Consider the following 15,983-nt stretch of genomic DNA (forward strand, 5'->3'; position numbering starts at 1 on the left):
CTGAAAACAAACTGTCGTCATCTGTCCATTGTCCATTAACCTCAGTGGATGTGATATTTATATGAGACCGCTCTTGTGAATGTTACAGATGAGTTAACCTCATTAAGATTTAACTTCTCTCAGTGGTTGTCAATAGTAACAGAAATGGGAGAAACCGGGAAAAGAAAAAAACAAGCTTTTCTGGAAGAGGTTGGGTTAGAGTCAACAGCAGCTACTCCCGGCGATGTTTAGTCGTGAGCACGGTGAAGTAGAGCTGGTCTCTCCTGGAGACTCACCGAGAGAGGTCTTTGTCACAGCAGACATTTATTTATGGCTCTGTTCTATTCAGGTGTAACGGCGAGTCAACATGCACGTCATCAAGACCCTGAAACTGAAGCAGCTCAATGGAATCCAGCCATTGTTGGTTTTAAAATCCACGTAACTGGGCTTTTCTGACTGAAACGTCATGGAGGTCTTCTTTGCAGATTTTTTTATTTAGAATTTATTTAGCGGTCTCATATTTTGCTCATTCCGTCAGTCATTCATTTCTATTTTTGGTGTCCACTAGAATATATTTGCATGCTTTAAAGCAGCATTATGTCACTGTTTTACCTTGAAATAACATCTTCTGAATCATGTTGATGGTGCAGTGTCTTGTCCTGTAGCTGTCACCACAGTCTGGCCCCTGATTGAGAGGGGGGGGGGAGTCAGAGGATCATCACTAGGGTTCATCCTGTGTGTACCATGAATCACCTTTTCCAAAAATCAATGAGATATTCCAGGACAGAAGCTGTGGAGTGGGAAAAATAAAATGTTGTATGCCGATGTGACGCTGTGTCAGTTGCAGTCATCTAACCCCCACATTCGATCACTAATATATAACCACAGTCAGTGTGTTGTTCTCCTCCCTACACCCTGTTACTTCACATCTCCTTGATAACAGGTATTAAGATACACCTCACATCAGTGAATCCAGCTTATCTAAGAGCGAGGGCTTCTTCTTTCACTGAACCACATGACTGCCTGATAAACCTCCTTTATGAAGTTGTAAAGCTGCCCATCTGAGTCTTTCTGCTGTCTATCTTTTCTTCCCTTTCTGTCAGTCAAGTCCGCCGCCCCCACCGATGCCACCATAAAAGATGCCCAGAATTTTGCCGTAAAAAAAAGAAGCTTCAAGGTCCAGTGTTAGAGTTAATTATCATGTGTGTTTTATTGGGGGATTGAGTTGAATGACTCCGGGGGCTCATAAAAGCTTTTCAGGTTTAACTGCAAAACTTCAGAATAGTGGATTTATTTTCCGTTGGAGAGCTGACTTCAGGGGAATCCACTTTCCCCCCGTCAGCATGTACATGCTGTAATCTTCGTTTTTTTTTTTCTTTTAACAACATAATTAAAGGATCAGTTCACAACATAAACGCTGTCATTAAATGGGTCATTTAGTCTGAGGGAAGGTTAGACACGGGTCATACTTGTGGCCACGCAGACAGCATCCTGTATACAGTATGTACATGTCATGTCTTCCTCTCAGGGCGATGAGTTGTCAGCGGACTCTGTCCCTGACGAAGACACTTTCATGACCTGTATGATGAGGAGATTAGACGGGAGAGATAAAGAGGAAGTCAAGTTTCCACTGAACCTCTGGCTGCAGTGGTCACAAAGAGTACAGCAGACGGGATCGCTCTCCGGTTTGTGTTAAAGGTGCACTGCGTTGTTTTGGGGAAGACATTTGAATCAGAATAGAAGGACCTAAACTGAATAAAGAAACTCTTTGTTTTCATAATTTCCTTAAAGGGCAACACGATTTCAAGCTGTCGTACTTATGCTTACTTATATTTGGCGGACCCTGCCACCTTTCTTCAAACAGTGTTCTTGGGACCAGTTGATGGTTGATCAGGAACAACTCAAGAAGAAACTATCACCAACATATATATGTTATCTACCAGTCTGTCATCAAGCAACTCATCATTATCCCCTGTACAGTCCTTGAACTACTGGTTCACTCCTTATTTTTTTTAACTTTTTTTTTTTGGACAAACTATTGTTGTGTGTTGTTGCAAGGCGTTTCTGTTTTCTGTGTTTTTAAAGGCTTGTTCACACCTGAAATGTCTGTAAACACAGCCGTTAATGGCTCTATATTTTCAGTTATCATCAGAATGATAATGATGTCAAAGTGAAAAAAAGCATTAAAGCTGGGGTTCATAAGATCAACGCTGCCGACAGCGAGGGGGGGAACCACCGGGTCAGTAGTCCAGGGCCCTGGGTCATGAATCCACTGGTACCCCTTGTCGACTGAGGTGGTTCAGGTGCTGATTCGAAGCCAGTATCTACTCAAAGAACTGGTTACTGGCAAGGAAATATGGTTCCAGACTGGCACCAGTGCTCTAGAACAAAGTACTGCTTAAGTCAGGATCTGGGGTTATTGGATTACTTATCCACAGGAGAATAAATGGAAGAACTTAAGTACTGATATCAAATAGCAGTGATGTAGCGCACGAAAGTTGTTCCTAGCAATGCTGGGAAACTCTACACATCTACAGTGACTGAATGACGCGACTGTCCGCTGACTCTCGTGCCTACTACAAGGAACTCTAAACTGGCCATGAAACAGTCTCAGATTCAAGCAAACAAAGCCAGAATCGAAAATTCGTCGCAGTCATTAGAAGTTAGAGAAATTAAACAGAAATGAGTGGATGAAGGGTTCTGAAAGAGTTTTAATTTTCAAAACAGGACAAAATACAAAACAAACATGCACCAACATATATTCAGACACTTTTATACATTAAGCTTTATCATAATCTGTGCAGCAAATACTGTAAAATTCAAACCGTATCACCTTCTCTTTAACACATCTCTGTGCGTCTCTTACTCATCGACAGACACTTTGAATAAAAAGCACAATGAAACAACTCTGTACAAAGCTGTGTTACATGCAATCCATGTAAATCACAGGGGAACAAAACCACACTTGTCACACACAAAGACACACACACGCACACACACACACACACACACACACACACACACACACAACCACACACTTATCAGTGCTGAAAAATGACAACAAGAAGAAAATCACTTTTACACTTCGACACTTTTACTGCGGTCACGGTGAACTTGAACCGTCCGTCACCGATAGTGTGTCAGTACAAAGTGCTGAGTGAGTATGATGCGTGCACATGTGCGTGTGTGTGTGTGTGTGTGAAGGGCTACATAATGGATCGTAAAAGGGTGGCGACGAATCTCATCATTTGTAAAAATTGGCTGATATTTTTCAACCTTTTTTTTTTTTTGTCTTAAAAACGCTGACATGCAGACTGAGATTTCATTTTATTAGGTTCTCCCGTCTACACGCAATCCAACCTTTAAATCTTTTTTATAAACTACAACTCATTACTCAGTTTAGACTGTCAGAGAGGTGTCATTTTCTGCTCATCAGCTTGTAGTTTGTGGCACAATAATAATAATGTTAGTGTTAATATATTACATGCTACTGTGTTCACAGGTGGGACACTCATAAATATTTGAAACATGGTCAAACAATAGTCTTTTGGAGTTCAAGGCATTTAAGTGACAAAGAAAAAAATGATCATATATGACTGGACTTGCTACTGACGCATGCTCACTCTTCAACTCAGACAAACACCCAGTCATGGATTAAACCAGAGGCAGAATGAACCCACAGATCTGAACGGCTGTGTGTCTTCACTCTCAGAAAGCGATTTTTTCCTCATAAAGTGACAGCAGCAGCAGGATACCCCAGCCGGTCAGAAGGCCGGTATTCTGCAGCAGGAACATCAGCCAGGGTCTCTTGTTGCTGATGTGGACCATGGTGGGGAGCTGGAGAGAGGAAGAGGAGAGCTGGAGGTTAAACTGGCATCAATACCGGCTGTATTCGAATGTTTTACCATAAGCCTCGCTTAGACATAACTGTTCGGTCTACGTGAGAATGAGGGCTGAGCCGGCCAAAACTGCTGACGGAGGAGGAACAGAAGGTGGAGAGGGAGAGTGATGGGAACCGAGGTACAACAAGAGTGAACGGATGATGGAGAGCACCGGTGTTGTGTCAAAGTCTGTTCCCCTGCTGACATATGCTTCCTCTAACCACCGTGAGTTGAGACGGTTCTACTTTAAACCTAATCATACAACTTTTATACAGCTTTTCTACGCTCCATTTTCATAGCACTGAGATCGGGGTCTCTTGGTCAAACTGTGATTCTTATTCTTATGTGATTCTTAAATCTTTATTATATGTAAGTATTTTTTACCCTACAATGGCCCTAATACACAGCAGGGAGCACTCACCATATCAGCCAGTCCCACATAAAGGAAGAGCCCTGCAGTAACAGCAGCTATCCACTGTTGGGTGGCGACGTCGGTGGCCACAGACAGAGCGATGTACAGGCCGACAAACGAGGTCATGGCGCTGCCGACGTTTAACAGCAACGCCTTGCGGACTGACACGCCGCTGTGGAGCAAAATGGCAAAATCCCCTGGAGAGGAACGAGAGGGACAGGATGATATTTAGAAACAAGCATGACCCAAACAGACGCCGCCTGCCTTTGTGTTTGTGTGTGTGTGTGTTCTTTACCCAGTTCATGAGGTAGTTCATGGCAGAGTACAGCGAGTGATGTGGCCAGGCCAGACTTCCACGACAGGGAGAACGCAGCACCCATCGCTAAGCCGTCTGCAAAGTTGTGGATCCCGTCCCCGAGAGTTATCATGTAAGGCAGCAGACGCTGCTCTGTAGAGGCAGACACAGCGGTAGTTAGTGGTGGAGGAGCCACGATAATTAGCGCGATTTGATGATAGGATGGTTGCTTTCCTGTCGGACACACTCACCTCTGGTGCGCTCTTTTGGCTCCGAGAGAGATTTCTCACTGTCACCGACCTGAACATGTTCATAAAACAGAACTGTGATCGAAACATTCAGGAGCGACTTCTCTTATTGACATTAGTCTTAGAATCTCTCACACACTCTGGGGTGGCTTACAACCACTACAGGAAGTGGTTTTAGAAGTGGAACCTTTGTTTGCAGAGATTAAATTGATTCCAGGAGGCAGAAACCTGACTCCAACTTTTCTAAGTACACACGTTTGGCTGGACATATTTTGATTATTTGTGCTAAAGCGAGAGGCAAAATGTCTGCAGGTGAATCAGATCCCCTTAAGGTAAAACCGCAGCATTTGCTCCATGTGAAGTATTTTCAACTCAGACTTCCACATCTTAATGCACCGACTCTCACTCACCAGGTCTGATTTAGATGCCGACTTGTCTTTTCGTTTCCTTTCCTGCTGAAACAACTCCAAAACCCTCCCATGGTCACAGTGGTGAGGCTCCGAATCCTCCTGAAAAAGAGACACAAAAGGAAAATAATTACTTTTGAGCCTGAAGGCTGTGGCAAAAGGAAATAAGAAGTGTAAGAACTGTAAGGCACTGTGCTGCTTCCCTCACCCCGTGATGATGTTGATGATGGTGATGATTTTTTTTATACGTGATCAGAGAGAAGATCGTTTCCATCAGATAGAAGTAGTAGATCCCGGCCATCAACACCAACATCTTGGAGACGTAGTCTGGAAGCTCTCCCTCGTGGGAGTGACTGTGGTCGCTGGTTTCGCCCGAGTGCACGTGCAAACCTAGGAACTGTGCACGGACCGCAGGGAGAAGACAAAATGAGCACATGCGGCAGGAAAATCAAGATGATCGTCACCGTCCTGGTGGCCGAGCGGTCACGAACAACACCGATTAACCAAAATCTTCTCGAAACCAGAGCTACAATTTAAGTGAATACCAGAATTATGCTTAACAGAGTCCCTCACCATGGGCAGCAGGTGCAGTAACGCGTCTCCAGTCAGTGATCCGACAGCCATGCTGATGCAGAACTGGATGCAGAGCTGGAACACGCTGGTACAGGACGTGCACAGCAGCAGCACGATGCCAAACATGGACGTCAGAGTTATCACCACGTTGGCAACGGTTGCATAGATGTATCCTGCGAGAAGGAAGGATCACGTTGAGACAAACCGCTGTAGATGTTTACAGTCGAGCTCATTTTAACTTTTTTTTCAGCATGGTGGCGATGCATTTTCTAATCTAATCCAAGCGGGTTTTCAAATACAAAAAAAAAACAAAAAAAAAAAAGTAAGGGAAGGAGCGCTACCAAGACTTAAATTGAGTTTGTGAGGGGCGCAGAACACACACTTACTCTCCATCGTGCTGAGCTGATCTGGTGTCGGTGGTGTAGTGACGTCAGCGCAGGCGCCGCTCAGGATCTGCTGGACCAGCGCAGGGCTGAGCCGAGCCACGTCGGACCGACCCAGGCCGGAGGAGCTGTTGTCTGGCAGGCTGTAGATCAGGAGCAGATCCTCAGCTGAGAAACAAGACTGGGAGAAGAAAGACAGGGGAACATTTAAACACAAATTCTATCAAATCCGTTGAAAAGTTGGCTCTAGCATTAGCTGTTGGACCACTATGGATCTGACCCAGCGCTCAAGGAAATGTGCTAGTTTAACAGGCGGTGGATCCCATCAGAAAAACAACCTGCCACCAACTTGTTTTTTTTTTTATCTGAACAACTACTGTAATTACACTGTATTATACTCTCATTTAAACAGTTAAACATATCATACCTGATCCCAGGTGGTGTTCCCTTCATGCACCTCGTGATGTTCGTGGCCGCTCCTCCCTCTGCGTCTTAAGCCACTGTGATCGTGTTCAGCATGTTCATCTTCATGGTGACCGTGTTCGTGTCCGTGATCGTGGTCGTGTCCGTGGTCGTGATCCTCCTCTGAGGTAGGTCCGAGGTTCAGACTCTTCATGAAAGCCTCCAGATCTACGGAACAAATGACAACTTCCGCTTGAGAAAAAAAACTCCAGTATTAAACTAGTTTTTCACTAACAATAGTTGATGTTGTGACTCATTTCAGAGAGGAAATAACCACAAGGTGTGCCAGCTGGTTAATGCTTGCAGACGAAATTACATGTTACGTACAAAAAACAAAGCCAAGAATCATTCGTTTTTGAATGTCATTATCTCAAGATCACATTTGAATGAATAATGAGAAAGCAAGCTTTATTCAAGATAAAGACACAATCAAACCATAACAAAACATAAGGTTGTTTCCTCTCTTTCCTTAGTTATGTTTATTAGGAGAGCAGCAGTCGTCTTGACAATTGCAGCAAATTATTTACTCACTTTGCTTTTTGAGTGCATACTCTCTCTGCGGCTCTATCTAAGCATCTTATCCGTGTCCATGTTTCACTCGCAGGACACTTACCTGCGACAGTGAAGTTCTCCGACCCCAGGCGGTCCATGATGTAGTCCAGGAAGAAGTTCTCCTCAGGCAGAGGCCGGCTGACGAAGCAGCGGCCTTGTAAGGCGTGATACAGGACGCGGCCCAAAACAGCACCCACTTCCAGTCTCTGGTCTGGTGACGATGCATTCACCTCTGTCATGATGTCAATTGCTGTGAGACAGCTCTGGTTACCATGGTGATAAGAGGAGGGACAGAAAGAGGGTATGGGTGAGTTTTACTCAGCTCGGAGCAGATATGATCAGTCCATTCATTGATTATTGGATCGACAGAAGACGGTGTATCAAACAACTATGAGGACTTTGAAGTCTTCATATGATTGTAAATTGAATATATTTGCATTTTTTGATTGCTGGGGCTTTTGATGACATCATGGACATATTTTCACTATTTTCTGATCTGCAAGTTAATCGATAATGAAAATAATAGCTTGTGACAGCCACAATTCGAGTTGTGACGAAACAACTGAGCTGTCATCTTGAATCACAACTTTATCTACAGAAAGCAGCAGAAAAGCAAACCCTTTGTGTGTCTCACAACACAGCGGTACCGAACATTTCCAGAGGACGCCTTCCATCACGATGATGGTTGCTACAGTTACGAGTTCAGGGCAAAGCCTAGTAGGTCTACTGCTGGCATCGCCCAAGTGTGATAAGATAATGTCGGGTGATGAAACGCCACCATTAACCCAAATAATGAGTTAACTATATCAGGGAGCAAATGAGGTCATAAACCGGCACCATGGTTACTAAGAAAGTCGATTTTCAGCGCTGTTTCATAATCTACTGCAGTTGTTTCCAACCTTCTGGCCCCTGACTCTCCTGTGTTTTATTGTTTTTTCCTGTCCTTATCTAGCAGTCAGCATCAAATGCCATACATCGTTTGATTGAGGAGAACCCTATGCTCTAGCCTGGTTTGTTTAAAGTCCTTGTTTTACATTTTCCTCGTCTGAGAATGGATGAATTCGTAAGAATTTCCACAAAATGCCAGTCAAGATTTGGTGTTTTTTGGTCACTGTGAACTCAGACGGAACCTTAGGACATCTAAAAAGATGTACTTGGATGTTTTTGACTTCCAGATGAATTTCTGTCAACACCTGACCTGTCCGTTAAGTAGACGTCTCCAAAAAGGTTCAGATGGTAAATGGAAAGATTATGAAAAGGAAACTGGAGCAAAAGTGACCAATGGTTCCTTCTCAGATAGTTTAGATAAAACAGGAGCTTACCTCACTGTTCAGAGGCTCGTAGTGATGATGGAGCTCCCGGAGCACCACCGTTAATCCGTGAACATCTATGTGCTCGTGATTGTGTTCCTGGTGAGGCTCGCTCTTTACGTGCCCGTGTTCATGGTGTTCCCCGTGTGTGACGTCATGCAGGAAATGCTCCGTCTCGTCTCCCCACGTCCCGTGCTTTGACGCGTTGCAGACCAGCTCGGGCGATGTGAGGTACAGGACGGATCCGGCAGCGAGAGCGGGGAACTGAGCCACGCTGACGGTCACATTCGTCTCCCCTCTTCCGGCCTCATCCTCGCCGTGATGGATGGAGTGGTTGTCGAACAGCTGGTGGACGGCGTGCGTAAGGTCACACTACAAATGCAGGGGGGCAAACATGCATGGAGATCAATGTGAGGTTTGAGATAAATCAAATCAAATTTAAAAAAATCACGTGTTTGGTTCTAACATCATTGCTGGATTCACCCCAACACAAGGTTACATTCATTCAGTTTGCTTTGAACATGCACTCAAAGTGATCTGTAGAATAATAATCCAGGCTATCAGCTGCTTTTATTGCCTCTTACTGTATATGCCTTATTCTGATAACAAAAAGGAGGCAAACCAGGACACAATGTAAATGGGACACAGGAGAGCGCCATAAAATGTTGTCAACAATGGATCCCGACCCAGAAACTCTGACAGGAGGACGGAGGAGATTTACAGCAAGCAGCTGGGTTTCCTTTAAGGACGTGTGTCAGCGCCTCATTCATGTGGCTCACATAATTTATGAAACACAAATCCGTTTTGGGTTACAAGAGCACAGTGTCCAGAGACTGCATGCCCCAGAATGCATCCTGGTTTTGTTACCAGCGAAGGTGTCTAGCTGCCCGATGTTCCTGAATGTAAAATAAAACCTGCTCTGCATTGCCTCCAGTTTTTCCCAGTGGCCACTTTGGTATTGCAGCGGATCGTCAATTCCGACTCTTTCGATGAGTATTTTTTGATCCATATTTGTACATCTGTACTTGAGACAAGAAAAGTGGTTTAAAATGCTGCGATGCCATCCTCAAGTCTATGGTCCGAGCAGGAACTGGCAGCCTGAAGAGAAGTCTACTGAGCATTCAGTGGGTCGACGGAAAGTGATTCTCATCAGACTGATTGGACGCCATCTTTGCATTCACTCTATAGTTCTATTTAAAGTCTGTGTAGGATTTTACAGCAGTAGAACTCCATAGCTGGGTGGCTGTGGCTAGTTCTGTTATTAGCAGCAGCCTAGCAAAATGACAAGGACAGGAAAGGTTGCAGCTGAATGAGGGTAATTTAATGAGATGGGAAAGCAAATACGCGTTTGTGCTTAATGGCGACGAGCGATACGTCAATGATACCTTTCTTTTTTGTCACGAGGCAGCAGCAGTGCCACATGAAGACAATTTACGTTTTCTTCAGCCACCAAAACTTAAAAGGCAGTCTGCGTAAAAGCACGAAAACAGATGCAGCATTAAAGGTCAGTTTTATTGACGCTATAGCATTGGTTAGAAATTGCTGTATGCTGAAGGTATGTGAGGTGTGCCCTGACCAGAACAGGCTTTTAACAATAGCCAGATAACATCCTAAATGTCATTTGTTCAATAAAGTGTCTGATTGGTGCACACTTGAATGTCTTCTTGCCAATAGTTTCCCCAGACATCTGCTTACAGATCCAGTCATAGATTAATACAACAGCCAATGACAGTCAAGGCTGTAATGGAGGCTAATACGATAACAAGCAGGTACATTTATAACCGGCGTTTTGAGGGCAACCATAACGCTGATGCGGCCCGGGACATCCCTGCCTGCTAACATATTTTAAACTGCCAGCTCAGGAATCTCTCAAGGACAGAGAGTTTACGAACCCATTGACATTTGGCACGACACAGACTTTCTGTGGGGTCAGATGTTTATCATTTTATTGAACCTCTTCTTTGATTCACCTGTGAATATCGCCTCTAACTATAGGTGAGTCACATTATGAGTATCTGTCGCTAGACTTTAACTGCTTCACTTGATATCAGTCCTTTATTAGTCAGATTAAAAGTGTTACGATCAACAGGAAAGCTGTTGTTTTCCATCTGTTTTGACTTTTTGCCCGCTCTATTCACCGCCTTTGCTGCCCGACGGCCGATGCTTATCAACCCACACCGTCCTTTCGTGGAGATTACAGCTGACATGCGGGGGGTTCAGGGACTTCACTCTCATTCACGCTGACAACGAGGTTCTACCTGGAAGTCACTTTTGGTCAGTCATTAAGGGAAACACCAAACACTTCCAGTTATAATAAGGAACCCTAAATAGGACTAATTCCCCCACTCAGATCAATTCATCTGTGCACAGTCACACTCTATTTGACGTCTTTAAGCTGCGAGGTTTCCTTCCATTAAACATCCTCTCTGATTGGACAATTTACATTTACATTTATGGGCATTTAGCAGGCGCTTTTGTCCACAGCGACTTATAATAAGTACATTTGTCACAAGAAAGAAACCACAACACATCACCGTCAATAGAGTAAAAAAGAGAAAACAGAAGCCCTCATCTGAGGAAAAGGACACTTTAAGTGCATAAGTGATGTGATTAAAATGCAATTGCAATAACAATAGTTATAACAGTTTGAAGAACGTTCAATATCAATCGTTGTTTTCTTGGCTTTGCAGAATGAGTTGCCATTATTGCGTCTGTGTTCTGGAAAGCTCGATCTGGAGGACTGACGCCGAGAGGATTACTATCTATTTATGAATGATCTTTCATGCTTTCAGGCTGTAGAAAGCCCCCCAAAAGTGTCATTTTGTATGGAGTTTTTTTTAAAAAACGCAACAGTAATGTTTTGCACACGGGGAGCAAAACATATAACACATTTACAGTTGAAAGGGCAGAAAGAGACAAACGTACTTGTGGGCAACACTTAATTAAAAATAGGCTGAAAAATATTGGGAGTCAATCACAAAAAACAAAAAAAAGCTGATTTGAGCAGGTTCAGGTTTCTGTCCCAGCACATGCCTCCAACAAGAAACATACAGATTGAAGAATAGTTTTATCTAATCACTATGTGAACTGCAGAGAAAGAAAGAAAAATGAATTAAAAAATAAAAATTTAGAGCCTGACTGCACCATTACAGATCTTCAATAATTTAAAAATTAAAGGAGCAATTTGCAAAATTGTTAACTATTGAGTCTCACTCCCGGATCATGGCCCGAACTGTCAACCCAAAGCGACCTGGGAACGAGACTCAACAATCAAACACTCAAAAACTTTCTCTGGAACTGTCTTTTGCACCTTTATAGAGTATTTGGTGGGAAAATGCTAACAGCCGTATTCGCCCCCTTTAATGCAACAAATACATTCAAGTCTCAGTCGGTTAATTATTCTTCTTTTGGCGCCAAATTTTTTTTTTCACATGAAATAACACAACATTTGGAGTCTGTATTTTAGTGTTTGAATCTATTGAAGGGGGAAAATGATAAATAAATAATCTATTTATTACTTGATCCCAAAGTTTTGACATGTACTTCATTTCATTTTCTTCAGTGGTTTAAAGTTTTTGGTTAAATTCAACAGGATGTAACAAGATTACAATCCTTTGTCTCCTGTGATATTTCAGAGACAGAAAAACATGAGATGCGCTGAGAGAATCTGAATAACCTATCACCTGTATCTAAAACGTGTTATTAAATAAATCCAGATTTTCGTTGTTAACATTTAAATCGCATATTATTTTTTTTTAAGTGAACGGAAAAAAAAGATCTGGCTTTATCTATGTGGCTGCAGCCGGCTGATAACTGTTGGACCTCGACCTCTCCAGCGCACCTGCAGGCAGCCGCCCGGCTCTCTACCTGGCGGCTAAAGCCCAATAAAACTCACCTTTTCACACGGCACTGCGCCGCACTGCACACGGTTCCCCAGTGTATTAAAGAGGGAGTGAAGGGACTCCCCGGTCAGATGCTGCTGGCCCGGAGACACGACGCTGATCACCGCCCTGTACGCCTCCTCCACGGCGGGAGAGCCCGAAGCGGGACCGAACGAACCCAAACTGGCGAGAAGCAGCAGCAGCAGCGCGGTGCAAAACATCTTCAAAACTTTATTTAAGACGCTGTTTTTTTTTAACACTCAGGATGGATTGATTTTAAACTGACATAAAGAGCGCGGAGCGGCAGGTAGAGGCAGGTGCGGTCTGGAGGTATTTCTACAGACACATTGAGGCGTTCAGGGCTCAGCTCACCGCTGTTATCTGCTCAAACCGCTGCAGTTTCACTGGACATGGACTCTGGATTATGATTGGCTGAGACACGACTCGTGCTGTCCTATACCTTACCTCTGTTCACACCTGTGCCGAGCAGAGAAGGCCTGTAAAAACACACCTTCATGTTGGGCAGTAGGGCCAGACTTCGAAATGCACTTGCTTTGCACGGCAGCCCTGCAAGAGGCCATAAAAACAAGGAAACAGCTCAGTTCAAGGCAAAGCGAGCCAAGTTTATTCCTACAGCACAATTCAGACAGGAGATGACTCAAAGTGCTTCACAGAGGCACACAAATTACACTGAAAGACATTAAAAACAAGTAGAAAGACACCAACAAACAAAACAATAGAACAGGAAACAGGAATGTCGGCTGAAATGGAAAAGGTTTAAAAGAGAAAAGACTAGAAAATAAAAGTCACTTTGCAGTTCGAAGCCTTGAAATTGCTTCAGTGAAAGGCAGCGGCAAACAGAAAGAACTTCAGCCTTGATTTGGAGGTGAGAGTTGGAGTGGACCTGTGTGGGGCATAATAACAGAGCGCTGCTTCTCCATGTTTAGTTCTGACTTTGAGGACTGAAAGCAGACCCGAACCTGACGGCCTGGGAGGTCTGGATGGTTCATAACGTTGCGTCAGATCAGAAAATCTTGAAATCTATTCGTCGACAGACAGGAAGCCAGTGTAAAGATCAGCAGCTCAAATCAGCTTCAAGTCTAATCAGCCACATTGCCTCAGTGAGCTTTATAATCTGTACAGTGAAAGACATCCTCTGTCCTTAGATCCTCTGTTCGAGTTAGGAAAAATGTGTCATATTCACATTTTACATTTTAACCTCAGTAAGAGCCACAGAGCATTCAATAGATGTTGCATGTACAGAACAGAACAACAAAATCACAATTTACTGATTTAATGTGCCTTCTTTAAAAGACACAAATGAAATGAAGTGATCCGACAATCAAGCATCAGCAGGAAACTCAGGAAGACAGTGTTAGAGGATAAAGACTTGACTGTCGAGACAGACACAGGGAAGCCTCCTCTAAGGTGAGTTAAAACAAGAGGGCGGAAAAGAAAAATGCAAAAACACAAAAAGTCAGTATAAGTCATTAGATGTAAAAGGAATAAAAGCCATAAAAACAGGCAAGGTCACAGACAAGGAAGAGAGAGAAGAAGGAAAAGGAATGCAAATATAGAAAATAGGTAATAGAATAAAATCAATGAAGCACTTCAAGAAGACAGAGTCTATAAACATGAATTTATTAGGAACAACTTGATGGAGAAAGCCATGAAAAATTGGAACAACAGAATGAAGCACCTGTTAGATATGACAGAAAGTGTTACTCTGGGGTCTGTGGGTCCCTCAGTCCAGTCAAGAGGATCAGAGATGTATTTATGGTTCCTGTCATAAGGATTAAAACCCTCTAACTGACAGTCTCCATACTGGATCGGGTGCAAATGTAATTTAAACACCATATCCTGGTTTTAGAAACCTCGACAGAACCTTTTGAGAAACCGTAGCTGGCGTGCTTGGACACAAACTGGGACCAAGAAGACAAGTTATCTGAGTCCTGAAACCACCCTGATCATCTGAACAGGGGTGTGAATGACCAGATCTCTCATGTCCCACAGGATAACACTCAAAACTAGGAAACTAATATGCATGTGAACACACTATCAGAAATACCAAATGTTTTAACCCTTTGACCTTTTAACTTTTGAGTTTCGACCCAGAGGAAAGTCTGACGAATAAAAACACGTCAGCTAAGAAACCTAAGAAGCTTTAAAGGCTCAACAAAACAAGTTCAGGTGCTACTTTACCCCCAACTGTCCTCACCTTACGCACCGATCACAGCAATTTAAGTTTAACCAAAAAGCCAAAGAAAAGATGTGAGTACTGAGCTGACACTACAGGGGGCGGATCTGATGAGGTGGGGCAGATTGATCCACAGATTGGGACCAGAACAGAGAGAGCGCGGCCCACCTTGAGCTCTTAGTGTTAGCATGTGTGTGTTGCGTGTCACTGTGCTAACCACCAGATGGTGCAGCTGCTCCGTGTAATACCACAAACAAATGCATCTGAGCTGCTCACATCTGTTAGCCCCTAAAGCATTTTTGTACTTTTTATCTTTTTTTTTTGTGGTAAAATCTGGACTTGTATTCAAAAGTGTCTTTGTATTATTTAGGTTGATAACAGATAACGCAGCTGTTATTAAGTAAACTTTTGTTTAGTGCAATGAACTTGGTTGTGTACTTCATGACTAGTTTGATTGGAAAGATTTCAGATAGTTTGTTTTTTAATTTAATCACTTTTGTTCAACATGTCATGTGTTACATATCATTCATTTCTAATTGGAAATTACATTTACTGGTAGCTTTTTTTCCCCATATTATCCTTTTACTGTTCTTTATATACACTGGTCAATAATATAGTACCACAGTTCTTGGTACTTATACTAAGAATCTGTTTGATAGTATCAAGTTAATCACAGAGCGCGCTGATGTTAGATGTATCTGCTCCTCTGCTGTGGTGGGATACAAAGATTTAGACGTTTTCTGCTGTTGCTTCAAGTCTCGAGTTGAAAGCGTGTCAACAGTCACTCGCGGTCCGTCTCAGGAATCACTGACGGGAAGGATATTGAGTTGATTGGCTGCACGTCACTTCACAACGCATGAACAGGCAACAACGCACACACACAAGCGCGCTTATGGCATGAGACCTTGGACATCTGCCCCTGCACACCCCCCCCATACACTCATGCACACACACACACACACACACACACACACACACACACACACACACACACACACACACACACACAGACGCATGTTGACCTGCACACTGTTAATCTTTAAGACAAACACACACTATCCAGTGACCTGTTTTTTATTTTTTATTTTTTACACCCCCCCATCGTCACGTCACTCTCTGTCACGTCAGCTGTCACGCAAACCTGTGGATGTTCTCAACACACACATTCATCAAGTCCCGCATCACCCTAATAACTGGTCTGGAGTCTGTTTGTGCATCACAACGTGTGATCATGTTCTTGAGTCACATGAATAATTAAATGAAAATGAAATGTGTCCCCAATAGAACTTTCCCCCCACCCCCACAACACACTCTCAGTGTCTGTGAGGTCACTGTACATTAGTGCGCTCATGCAAACACATTATTAAGAAGATGTATTTACCTGTAAGGAAATATATGATTAT

At 43.3% G+C, this 15,983-nt stretch overlaps 1 protein-coding gene across 1 annotated transcript; it reads right to left on the reverse strand.

Annotated features, from left to right (window-relative positions):
* Window positions 1–2,670: 2,670 nt before the first annotated feature.
* Window positions 2,671–12,789, reverse strand: slc39a4 (solute carrier family 39 member 4). Its single transcript, XM_037093783.1, has 12 exons — window positions 12,398–12,789; window positions 8,515–8,874; window positions 7,254–7,455; window positions 6,606–6,808; window positions 6,182–6,359; window positions 5,796–5,968; window positions 5,431–5,619; window positions 5,226–5,324; window positions 4,819–4,867; window positions 4,568–4,720; window positions 4,282–4,469; window positions 2,671–3,816 (listed from the first exon to the last, which is right to left on the reverse strand). The coding sequence occupies exons 1-12, from the start codon at window positions 12,602–12,604 to the stop codon at window positions 3,688–3,690; spliced, it is 2,130 nt and encodes a 709-aa protein (XP_036949678.1). The 5' UTR covers window positions 12,605–12,789; the 3' UTR covers window positions 2,671–3,687.
* Window positions 12,790–15,983: the final 3,194 nt, after the last annotated feature.

The sequence above is a fragment of the Acanthopagrus latus genome, chromosome 3 (genome assembly GCF_904848185.1).
Source record: "Acanthopagrus latus isolate v.2019 chromosome 3, fAcaLat1.1, whole genome shotgun sequence".
Taxonomy (NCBI): domain Eukaryota; kingdom Metazoa; phylum Chordata; class Actinopteri; order Spariformes; family Sparidae; genus Acanthopagrus; species Acanthopagrus latus.